Here is a 13,253-nt window from a genome sequence, read left to right on the forward strand (position 1 = left end):
ATTAATTGCTGCACACAGAAATATGGGTTGTGTCCTGTGGACACAATATATTTGAAAACATTGCATCCAAAAAAATACAAGTACAGCCGAAGTAACTATATTGCAATAAATATTATTACAGTTCACCACAATCATGTAAAAGACTATTAGATGAACCTGTTTAAATCCATGTGCGATAATGTTCCTGACTGGTTGTTGTAATAAGTTCAGGCAATGTAAGCATGTGTCTCTAAACATCTTTCATTTGGTAACTTTCAGTTACGGTTTTCGTTCATGATCATGAGTGATAACTCTGCAAAACATTACAAGCTTACTGAGACAGTTTATAAACATGCAAATCAAATACATTCAGCTGAAAACTTCAAACACTCAAATCTAAAAGGGGCCCACCTAAAATTAGCTTGGTGGGGCAGTGGACCCTTCTATCAATCATTGTGGCACACCCAAATTTGACCAGGTGGGGGCAATGGCCCACCCCTACAAAATTCATAGGTTTAACCTTGATGTTGTCTTAATTGATTAGAATGACAATGATGTTGATGGGTAGTTTAAGCCGCTTACAGACAGAGAAAGGAAAAAAAAAACTTTTTTAAATTACTTTGTAGACAATTAGAATCAGACCTTTACACATGAATACTTACTGAATAATACAAATTTTTTTTAATTTGTCATGAAACTGATTAAAGTGAAACATACCCATGAAATTGTCACTAAACAAAGTATTAGATCACAAACAATGTCTCTCATTCCTAATAACAGTGCTCTAGGCGACCTTGGTAAATAACACACGCTTCACTACTGTGTGGTTTCGCAATATTCCATTCTGTGGATCTCACTTAGACAAGAAACAAACTAGATGCAAATAAAAACACTCTAATAAATATACTCATAACCATTTAATTCTAGTGACCCCTTAATAATGAACTTAATTCATGAAGAGATACAGTTCAATTTACCGAATATCTGAAGAACAATAACTTGACTAAGATCTATCAAAAATGGAAGCCTTGCCAATTTACACTTGTCCCACGGAACACAAAGTATGTGATGGAGACTACTTCTACTAAGTGTCAACTTTCATTTTGAAGAAGCAGCGAAGGCTGAATGGGGTAGGTCGCTGTCTGGTGATTAGATGCCAACTCTGCAAGTACAAGTTCTCATCCTGGATAGGACTGAACCCCCTAAAACCAGTACAATCAGTACTTTATCAAAGAAATGTAATCCTAAATATAACATAAGTTAGAATTCCCCAGTGTGTTTACGCTTGTGGTTTGGCATTAAATGCAGCTTCAGTGTTCACGATGGTGTTTCAAAGTACCAGGACATTGGGTCCTGTAAGTTTCAGATGTCTGTCTGACCCACTGAAAATTCACAGGACCCACAGAATAAAGTTAAACAAACATTTCAGATCTGACATTTCTTGTAATTGGCATGGAACAAACATAAGATTTCTAAACACCAAACAAGTGTCACATGCCGCAATTACCAACTTCACACAAAGACATAGTGAAATGTTCAGTCAGAGACACTGAGGCTGGTAGGTTGGTAATTTCTATCGGACCCCTGGCTAATCTGCCAGATTTGTCAGAGGGTCAGACGCTACTCGGGAACACTGCACCTTTACTTCTTGCAACAGTCTGAATGCAGTGCCATCTTGCAGATGTTGCAAACAACCTCATGTACAAGATGCTAACTGCATGGTCCTGTTACTATCACCATTGGTAATCAAATCAGTTATTTTTTCTATGTCATTACTTGTGCATGTGCTGCCCATTTGCGCCGGTGGCAACATGGTAAAGAAAGGTTATTACCATTTTTCTGTTATAAAATGCAACAAAGTCGATGAATATGATTAAAATTGACCAAATATAACCCAATTCAAATTTGACATAAGGATCAGCAATGTCAGATCACTAAGGATGAAACTTTGTGTGAAAGTTCCCTGCTTTAATTCTCCACATTGCCATACACTGTTCTAAATCAATTTCTGGTATCTCCAACCACGATATTTGTGGAATATTCATGAATATGAAGTGGCAAAAAAGCTATACAAACTCCACATACAAATGAGGACTGAAGAGTTATGCCCCTTTATGTCACACCTTTCTCTGTATTGGTGGGGTGGTGGTTTTCAGTTGATTTGAAGATATGGTTCAAGTGAAATTTCTTAGTATTTGCATTTCACAAAGTGTATATTAAAACACTCTTGGAGGTGAGCATAAATGGACTAGTAGTGAACAAGCTTAACTTTGCCTTTGCATATACATTTCTAATAGAAGAAGCATGCTGTTTCAGGTGAACATTCTTGTGCAACAGGTTTTGGTAATGAGCCATGAATGACAGAAATTTTGTACCTCATTTCTGTATAATCATGAACATCACAAACTGTAGTTAGTACTTTTCAAGTACATGTTGTTTTATTCTTAAATCAATATTTATGAAAACACACATGAACTATCAGAAAACACTCAAAGACATATGCATTATCTGCAACGTCAACTTATAAAGGATCAGAAAACACTACAAAACTGGAAAGTTCTGCCCTCAAAAATGTTTTTACCCCTCTTCTTTATCATCTTATCTGGTGTCAACGAATTATTGTCATTTTTGTACTACTGAAGATATTATTCATATAAGCAATATAATTTAAAAAGATTCTCCATTACTTTGCCAGTTTGTTTTTCAAATGTTTAAAGTAAAGGTCTAAATTATTCATAATACACTGATTTCCAATTCATATGTCTGGTGCCATAGTATTGGTTTTGTTTACAAACTTCGGGTCAAGTACTTCACAATCACTTGTAAGCAATACTTTCAGATCTTAACATTCACATTTTTAACCCGTGTTCACAGTTTAACTCATAGGTTGTCATGATTTTTCTTTGGTATATTGGGGTAGTGTGGTTGCATCATGTAGTATCATACACATTTTCCCAAATATTTAACATTTACTCCAGAGCCCTGTTCCTCAAAGCAATTGATTATCTTACATTAACATTGATTCATGACTGTCATAGCACAAACATCTCTTCGAAGAAAGGTGTCCAGACTGGTGTTTCCATATCAGCAAACACAGTACTTATTTTTTTCAATCCATTCCTCTCCCTTCCAAAACTTGTGCAGTTTGAAAGAAAGACAATCTTTGTCATCAAAATATAAAAGGACTAAACCATGTCTTAACCTGTAAATATAGATATTTACTTAAAGCACTTTTATTTTCTAAATTTAGTATCACTTATACTTCAAAGACAATGACCAGATGGTGATGTAATATTTTATGGAAATATTTTTAAAATTTCCTAAAGTTGATGTTATCATGAAAATGTCCTGCCATTTGCACTTACTCAAACAAATAATAAAATTTACAAACTGAACTTTGCCACAACCTATCAGTATGGCAATGTACTGTTGATTTCATTCAGTATCAATCCCATATGTAAAAAAATAAAATAAATGTGAGAATAAATAAAATAAGAAAATAGTTTCCAACTGAATAAATTACAAATACTTTCACATATGGAACCTTCAGAATGCCGTCCAAGAATTTTCCATCTTGGAATGAGCTTCAGGAAAAGGTTAAGAAACGTTTAAACCCAGTTCGCATGCTGGATAAGAGCAATCCTCAACAAGATGCCACTGAACAAGTTCACCTCTGGTGAAAAGACAAAACTGAAGGATGTAGGCAGAAATCAATAAATTCCTGATGCATTAGCATAGTAGGTCACCAAACTTCCAAGCACAGCTTCAGCTAACAAAGGTGATACGTCCAGAAAAACATGTCCATACTCACTTGTTTCTCACTGAGGGACATAATCTCTGTTTGCAGTTCATGGAGCTTAGTCTTCATTGCTTGATTCTGTACAAATAGAGAAACGTTTGGCTTGTCAGCTATAATAAATCTGACTACAGAGTTGGAGAAAATGGCCGCACGAAAAGTTTCGACAACAAAAATCAATAATTTGTAGCTAGCGAGCAGACAGAGAGAAGGGATTCGGGGTGTTGCTGCTGCTTGCGGTCAAGTGATGAAGACATAAACATCCTTACCTGGGGCTCTGCTTTCATCTTCACTACCAGCATCTGCAATAAGAATAAATGTACACTATAATCTTGCACCGATTCCATCTTTCCCGAGTCTTCATGAAGTTTGGAAAGGTCGCATAATTTCACTACACACAAGATGTGCTGCTTTATTATTGGACGACCTGTCGCACCAAAACAACATCATTTCACTGTGAAACTCACTTAAAATACACCTCGTAGGTTAAGCAACGTACAAAAAACTAGTATGAATTCAAAACAAATCCCTACAGCTATCACAATACTAATCATATCACTTTTGTGATGAAAGTTGTCAGTGGTAGACGAGATAATCAATCATCAGGATAGTCGGAGAAGTTTGTCACGGTACCTGATGGTTCTTTATCGCCAGTTTAAGTTTACTCTGGATCGAATCGAGATCGGTCCTATCCATTGTGATGATCAGACAGCTTCCGGAACCGTTCCAAGGAATCTGTCTCGCGTATCCGCTAGAAACTCAGGTAATCCCAGGCTACATCAACAAGATCACAAATACTGTTACTCAGAAAGTACAAAAACACAACTGGACCGGACAACTTTCTTACGCGTATTTTCCATATCCTCTGTCAAGTTGTTCCACAACACCGTACTTGTAATTAGAGCCTACTGAATTGTCTAAACAACCGTTTCAAGTTGATACAGAAACAAAGCAGGACCGATAACCAATTCAAATGTTTACAAAGTACAAGGTAAACGGTACTATATTTTCTCCCTCCTTCCGATAAAGGAGTGCTACGGTCAAACTCTCGCGAGCTGGGTGCCCAGATGCACTACTTTCCTACCTCACGGACTATTTGTTATCAGTATAAATAATCACTTATAATATTTTCTAACGGATTAAACATTTTATGTACCCTTTGCCTCTGCTCCAAATAATCACTCCTAACACACATGAGCTGAAATTCATTATTAAAGTTGTAATTCGATAGTAAACAAATTTCCACTCATTTGTGAGTTCAGCGGACGAATACATAGCAGGTGAGACGAAATAAAATGGCGGCAACCATGTGTTGCTTATGATTTGGCTGTCAACACATCATTAACTTAAAAGTTTTAAAGAATACCAAATTAACATTCAAGTCTGGTCAGCTGACACCGATTTTACAACTGGTGAGTGACTTTAGACAGTTTAAAAGTTATTGACCACGAAATTGGTCGCCCCTTAACTTGCAACAAATCCTCCGGCAATGTTGCACATTGGTCACCTGTTTTCGACAGGTGCCCTTTAAATAGATCTTTGAGTGTATTACAGTGTTTGGTCTAAGTGTACATTTTTCGACTATGAAGTGCCCTCCAAATACACAAACTGACGCTTGAATATCAGACGTTCACGGTGTTTGATTCATCGTGGAATGTCATTTGACAGAGTTGCTCCATTTTCATCAGGAAGTGATGTGCCATGAAATTTGGGTTAAATAAACTAGATGTTCGTCAGTGTTCAGTTATCTAAGCTTGACATTTTACGCAACACATTTACGTCAGGGTCATTCACTGTGTGACATAAACGCTCTTAGAGTTTCTTCCTTGTTTATTGGCTAAGGTTATGAATCATTGCAGGTCTTGTGATACAATAACCCAAGTTACAATCCAATGAAATAAATACAAGTGTACATCAAGCTAACTTTATCCCTGTAGATTGACTTCATGCTGAAGTTAAGAAAAAGTTGCTGGTACCTCCTTTGTGTAAGGTGTGACCTTATTGTACATTTTGGTTAACCGGCCCCCCTAAGTAATTGAAGGAATTACAGCAAATTTGAAGGAATTGCATCTCAAATGTAAACAAACGCAGCCCACTCGCGAAACAATTGCAGCGATATCAGTAGTTTAGCGGTAATAACAGAAACACATCGGTCCTATCGGAAGCAATGTCAGCACGACATCGATGTTCAGATGTAAACAATCTCCGGGGGCATGACTTGTGACACTCTTCTGCAGTGATAATCTTTTCCTAAAAACATAAGCTATTGCCCTGACAACACTTCATACCTAAACGCATTCAACACGGATGGTCAAAGATTTAAAGTATAAAAATGTAATAGTAGGAACTAAAAACACAACTCACCGAGACGGGAGCTTCTTCCAACGACGCCATGTTTTGCTGCGTGAGTTTCCACTCGCGACCGAAAAATCTCTGAAGATGGCCGAGCGTGTTTCCAGTATTACCGACATTGCTTCCGATAGGGCCAATGTGTTTCTATTATTACCGCTAAACTACCGATATCTCTGCAATTGTTTCGCGAGTGGGCTGCTTTTGTTTACATTTGAGATGCAATTCCTTCAAATTTGCTGTAATTCCTTCAGTTACTTAGGGGGGCCTGGTTAAGTTCTGTTACTCTGTTACTGATGCATTTTGTAAACAACCCCCCACCCCCCAGCATGTATTGAAGGCAGATACAGTCGACGCCTGACTGTCAGTCCGTCCATCCGTCCGTAATTACTTTGTTTCAGGAGCATAACTCAAAAACAGTTCAATATTTTTAGACCAAAATTCATAGATATAATAATCTCAACCTATGGTTGTGCCTTTCGCTATTTACAGATTTTTGGTATTTTTATGGTTTTTTGTTTTTCCATGGAACCTTTTGGTGTTAGTCTAATGGTGGGGAGGGCTTCGTTTCCGGAGCAGAACTAAAAGCACATTCAATATTTTTCTGCAAAACTTGGTAGATATATCAACCAGAACCTAATGTGGTGCCTTTTGCCATGTACAGATTTATGTGATTTATTATTTTCGCAGTTTCTATGGAAACGTTTCGGACTTAGTCTCAAAATCAGAGGGATGGGCTTTGTTTCTGAGCAGAACTCAAAAACTTCTTAATCTCTTTCTGTAAATGTGGCAGATGTGTGAGGGAGACCCTAAAGTGGTGACTTTGCTATTTACAGATTTTGGTGATTTATCATTTTCCCATTTTCATGGAAGTGATTTTGACCTACTCTGAAAAAGGATGAATGAGGTTTGTTTACACAGCACAACTCAAAAACTTCTCAATATCTTTCAGCAGAACTTGCCAGATATGTGAGGTAAACCGTAAACTAGTGCCTTTTGCTATTTGCAGATTTTTGTGATTATTCATTTTCTTAGTTTCCATGGCAACGATTGTGAGTTAGTCTCAAAATGGCGGGATGGACTTCGTTTCCGGAGCACAGCTCTAAAACTGTTTAGTTTCTTTCAGGAAAACTTGGCAGATTTGTGAGGCAGACCACAAAGTGGTGCCTTTTGCTATTTACAGATTTTGGTGATTTATCATTTTTCCATTTTCATGGAAGTGATTAGGACCTACTCCGAAAAGGGATGAATGGGCTTTGTTTATGCAGCACGAAAACCATTTCATATCTTTCAACAGATCTTGACAGATATGTGAGACACATCTTGAAGTGGTGCCTTTTGCTGTTGACACATACATGGCATTTATATTTTTCATGATTTTCGTTTAAACAATTCAAAGTTAGTCTAAAACACATTAAGTAACTGACAGGTGACTTGTCCTTTCCAATATGTGGGGGCCGAGGGGATATGTCGTCTTCTGATGGATCTTGTTATAATTTACTTGTAGATGGAAAAAATTGTCATCATGGTCAAAACAAGTACAGGTTTTAGTGGCCTACATATTTGCAGGTCTATGTCATGAAGCCAGATTATTACTGACTCAAGCATACAATAACACACACTCACATTCAGTTCTTGCCACTGTTGAAAGTTGTGAGCGCAGGTATTTCCAGGGTGTACCATTGTCATACACTGTAGCACGGAATAGATGTCTTAAGGAAAATTAGTGCCTCTACAATGTGATGTCTGTTCTCTCTTTGTTATCTCTTTGCTGTCGTCAGTTAGATTTTGTCTCAATCCATTCAAACTTTTTAATAAGCCTTTTGATAAACTTGGATATCTTCCTTGTTAGTTTTAGCATTGTGAACTGTAACATTGTAATATGAGCCATTGCCTAAGAGGGTAGCCTTGTGGTTAAAGCCTGGTCAACTTCTCACATGGGTACAATGTGTGAAGCCCATATCAGGTGTACACTCTGTGCCACTGCTGGAATAGTGCTTAAGGCGGTGTAAAACTAAACTTACAGTTTAAGGTGAAGGCATAGGTGATCCAGCCAACCACACTGTCTAACTTTCTAAGTGGAGGTCTTTATCTTTTGTCGCATGGGTTAATAGCTTCAAGCCAGAAATTCGTTAGACACTTTTTGTAATGGTGGAAGACATATGTATGTAATTTATGAGAAGAAAGTGCATTCTCTATGCAAACAAGATTAGACTATAAAGTTCTAGTGGTTGATTATCCAAGTATCTGATACTCTGGTGGATATTGCATTGCTCCACACATCATATGACTACAGCAGTGGGCTAAACGTAAATACTAACTTTGACAAATGCAGTTTTTAAAACTCTGAACAATTGTGCTGTATGATACACTGAATGCCTAATAGTGTTTAGTTATGTTGATAAAAGCCAGTTAATTCACAGATTATTTAAAACTAGCAAGCTATGTAACAGGAAATCGGCAATTTAAGTTTTCAAAAGTAAAAAGATGAAGAGACTGGTAGTGCCTGTGTGATTCTTTATGATAACTGATCAGGGAATTCTGATTAGTCAGCGGTATGAGACACTGCCAAATCAGTAGGCTTCCTTGAGCTACTGGCATTGATTGATTCTTGAATCTGTGTCATAATGCAACCATGTATATACATTACTTGTCAGCTGTATATTTTTCCAATATGCATCAGATGATTCACAATTGAAGCAGTGAAAACTCTTGTGGAATTTATTGTCCAGGTTCACTAGCCAATACAACACAGTTGTGTAGATCATAGGACAGTGCTCTTGCTGTTGATCATTGTATTGTCTGTTCCATTGTGTTATTGGCATGTACATGTAGTAGGATTATTGCTCAGTGCAGCATTAAACAACAAGCAAATGTAATGTCATTAAATGACAAGTAGTTACCTGTTAATTAAGTGTTATGACAAAGACATCCCCGAAAAGCTCATGTACACACGGTATCTTGAGGTTTTTTATTTCCCCCTCCATTTCGTCTGTACGAAACAGGGAATGTACGTTTAGCATATAATAAGTTTAAAGGCTGAAAAGTTGTTCTATAACAAACAAACCACATCATCACCTTGCTCTCACAAAAATGTGTCAGTGCTCCTTCAAAAGTTTCTGTACACCTCCACTTGCAAAATTAGGTGAAAGTAGTGTTGGGTATAGGAAACCAAATCCACTATTGATTGTCAGAGGACTTATGGTGAATGATCATCTGTTATAATCGAAATATATACATTTTTTATGTAATCACCTATCAAGGGTTTTTTTTCGAGGGTTTTTCTACGTAATGTTTGTAACGACTAATATTGTCATGCAATGAAATGCATGCTTGCAAGAAAGACACTGGAATTGTAATATAACAATAAAAGTTGCACATAGCTTTTCGCTGTTGTGTTCAATCAAATTTAATGGTTAGTTTATTTCACTTAAGTATGTCATGCTAAAACAACAAAATTCTGATTAATCAAAAATATGTATTTTACAATCAATAATCATTTTGAATCCTTCTTTCAATCAACTTTTTGTTATTTTCGGTGTAAGTACACCCACACTGCTAAAAGTTACCTGGAGCCCAGCTCAAAAGTAGACCGGTGAATTGCAATTCAGCTCGAAAACTAGTAAACATAGCATACTCAATGAAACACTGATCGTGATTAAAACATCACACCAACTCTAAGGTTTTTGCAGAATTTTTTCCTAAGAAATCAAGAAGTTGTTAAACAATCTATCATTAAAATATTGACACAGTTCACTATTTATTACGAGGGAGGGATGCAAAGAAAGGGACAGCCAGGTGTGCAAGAAAATATGGAGACAGCACAGCAGAGGTTGATGAATAAATAAGTTTATCGGTTCTTGTGCATATGCTTCTCAAACACCTGACTAAGCACTCCTCCTTCCTTTTACACAGTGAACTTTGACAATATTTTAATGACACTTTGTTAAACATGTTTTTTGTTATTAGGACGAAAATTCTGCAAAAACCTCACAGAGTTGGTATGATATTTCAATAATGATCAGCATTTCATTAAGGATGTTATGTTTATTATTTTTTGAGTTAGGTTACAAATGCTTTTGAGCCAAACGGACTATACCGATACTGAAGGTGCTGACAGTCAAGTTCAACCCCAACCAGCAGGTAATGGCAGCACTCACAGTATCTTGAGGTACTGTTGAACATCATTGGTCAACAATTGTTCAGTAACAATGCGAATGCATTAGTCAACAGACATGAATCCTAGTGAAGCGGGTTGAGTAAATGGAATCTCACATGTTGAAACACAAAGACTTAGCTTGCCTACTGGTGGATAGATAAAATGGCAAGTATACATGGTTCCAACATTCGCACCAAGCTCCACCCTTCTTGGTTACTGTTGCTACGTCGCCCAAGCTTTTGGATGCTGAACTGTCAAAATGGTGGATACACTGGCAGGCACCGATTGCCTGTAGACAGTCCAGAACACAATATCTATTGTATTTTTGCTAGGTCACGCTACTTTAACACAGAAATCAGAAACAGAAAGGCTTGAACTATTTATCGCAGGATTATGTCCATGACATAAGAGTTTATATCAGTGACAACACCTCTGACATTGATGCCAAGTGCATACCCCTTCATTTGCTGATTGACAGAAGCGCTGAGAAGATCGTTAACAGCTACTGTTTTTGGTAAAGCTTGGGTAAGTATATCATTGATAAGAAATCAGTAAATCCTCACATTTATTAATCACTTAAAATCAAAATCACATACATTAAGAAACTGACACTTGTAGTGTTCGTTTATCGATGGATATGACTGTTATCTTGTTTTATTTCTAGTACTATCGAATTTTGGCAGCAGAAATATCACAGCCGTTTACACTTTTGTATTTACATATTCTATCGGCAAAAATCAAAAACTTTTTTTTCCATTCAGAAAGTTACATAAACTAGTCCTTAAAATTCAATTGATCATTTTGCGATCATCCTCAAATGATACACATAGGCCTGGTTTGAGAAGTAAACTTTATGAACAAAACTCCACACCTAGTATAGAATCAAGAACGTACTATTCATTATTATTTTAATAACATTGAAAGTTAGGATCTACTGAAAACAGAATGTAGATTGTGATTATGTCTATATTATTATATGTTCATCTTGATAAAAAAATTAGAAACATGATACTGGATTTGATGTTTATCTTGATGCAATGATATTTCATTGTATTAAATAACATTTGTTAGATTTCTTTCACCTGAATGCATTTTTGTTCAGGCTTGGTGGAAGATGTTCCCGCGTCAATGGCCTTCTGAAAACACTTGAGGAATTGAAGCTTCACAATTTCACACATATTCCTGAACAACACAGGTGCACCATACTCCTACAACTGTGGCAGATATCCAGGGGCAACAAGATCAGTCCAGTGCCAATAAACCGAGTGACTGATTTTGAAACTGCTTTTAGATTTTTCAAATTTGTCAGTTTTGAATTGTGAAAACTGTTTTGCACTTTATCACTGTAACAGGTGCTATTTAAAAGTTGGTCTTAGTGGTCTATAAAGAGTACATATGCATTGAACTTAAGATTATTATTTTTCCTTATCCTGACTCATGCTTAATTGCTTATCTCCTCTTCCTGGTGAAGGTAGTGGAACACCTGAAATAATTGAAGTTCCCTTCAGAAAGAAGAGGACGTAAAATTCACAATCACCCATGAGTCACCTCCCCTCCCACGCACATGGTCAGCTAATCAGCCATGATACTCACTTTCTCCATGTCGCCCAACAAGGGCGGCTGCAGTTACCTGGGATTTCCATTGCGGCAAGAAGTTTTTCAACTACAGTCGTCCCTTGCAATAACGCGGGTCTCGGGGTCCATGGACAACTCCCCTGTGTTATTAGACACCCGCATTATTGCTCACATGAACATAAGTCGAGTGAAAGACCCAGCAACAAGAGTGTATATATACATTGCATTTGGTACACGTGTGTGTGTGTATATACAAAACGTACAGTATGTGCATCTGTGAATGGTTACGAAACTAGCGTGTGACAGAGAAAATAAAACTTACAAAAGTGTTTCGGTGTTTTCTTTCGGTAAGACCGATCTTTAATATGCAAATCTGCTAATGTGGTATGATATGGTCAGTAGTTTTACCTGGCGCTGTCATTTTTTTCCAAATGAAGGGAAATTTCAGATTGCGCGGTAGACTTTCTTCCATAACGTAACAGTATACATGATTATTACTAATCGTTCAGATATTAAAATGTATGGGAGTTAGAAGTGAGCAATGACTTCATTCTTTTCAGATGCCAATGTCAACTCACCTTCTGGAACACATGGAGAGGCAGTGGCATGCGAGCTGTTTAGTCAATGAAATATATTGTATCATTTTGTTTACATAAAGAAAGGCAGTGATTGAATAATCACTTTAAAATCCGGAGAATGTCCACAGTGTGACAAGATTGAAGAGAAAACACGCAATGAACTTTAACGAACACTACGTTTATATGATGGCATGATGAAAATACAAATATTGATCAAAGTGCTTGTACTTTTGTATATTTACAATTACATGTATTTACAGGTTCATAGTCCTGCATTTAGCAATGCTGAAAGTCAAGTGTTCAATTAAGTTTGACATTTTGCATGGTTATTGTCTGGATTACACTCCCGTTGACACCGAGTACGCATCCGCCATGTTGTTACTCCAGTGACAACACGCGGCATGTTTGATGTTCAAATTAGTTTTGACAGTTCAAAGGGCTGATCTCATTAATTTACTCAAACAACAGATAATCCAGCAACAGCTGCATGAGGTAGATGTTTATTTAACATAAAGGATTAATTTATGACCTCAAATATTACTAGGTCATTGCTTTGCTCTCATTACGCTATCTGTATGACACATGAACTTTTGGGAGCCACAGATTACCCCACGGTTTAACTGAATCCGCGGTATCGCAAAGCACGTTATTGCGAGGGACAACTGTATTTCGGTCATTTTACTATATTTATGTCCTATGCGGTATTTGGTTTATGTATATGTATCACCATTTGTTTATTTGTGATTGTTGGGTGTTGATGTAGCACATATTTCATCAACCAAGACTTAGTCTTTTTTGATAAAATTGTATTTACAGT

The 13,253-nt window shown here is 37.0% G+C and overlaps 2 protein-coding genes across 3 annotated transcripts in view; one reads left to right on the forward strand and one right to left on the reverse strand.

The window, feature by feature from the left end:
• LOC137261052 (PHD finger protein 21A-like) overlaps positions 1 to 4,800 on the reverse strand; it is a 42,550-nt gene extending 37,750 nt beyond the window's left edge. The window contains exons 1-3 of one of the 2 annotated variants that reach the window (XM_067798716.1): positions 4,409 to 4,800; positions 4,045 to 4,077; positions 3,791 to 3,856 (exon numbers count right to left, since the gene is read on the reverse strand). In XM_067798716.1, coding sequence (XP_067654817.1) covers positions 3,791 to 3,856; positions 4,045 to 4,077; positions 4,409 to 4,471 — 162 coding nt within the window. In that variant the 5' untranslated portion in view covers positions 4,472 to 4,800. The remainder of the gene's footprint in view (positions 1 to 3,790; positions 3,857 to 4,044; positions 4,078 to 4,408) is intronic. The other variant, XM_067798715.1, reaches the window with a different exon arrangement.
• A 239-nt stretch (positions 4,801 to 5,039) lies between these two features.
• Positions 5,040 to 13,253, forward strand: part of LOC137261056 (nuclear pore complex protein Nup50-like) — a 40,413-nt gene continuing 32,199 nt past the window's right edge. The window contains exon 1 of the mRNA XM_067798722.1: positions 5,040 to 5,187. The gene's annotated coding sequence lies outside the window, so the exon portion shown is untranslated. The remainder of the gene's footprint in view (positions 5,188 to 13,253) is intronic.

The sequence above is a fragment of the Haliotis asinina genome, chromosome 14 (genome assembly GCF_037392515.1).
Source record: "Haliotis asinina isolate JCU_RB_2024 chromosome 14, JCU_Hal_asi_v2, whole genome shotgun sequence".
Taxonomy (NCBI): Eukaryota; Metazoa; Mollusca; class Gastropoda; order Lepetellida; family Haliotidae; genus Haliotis; species Haliotis asinina.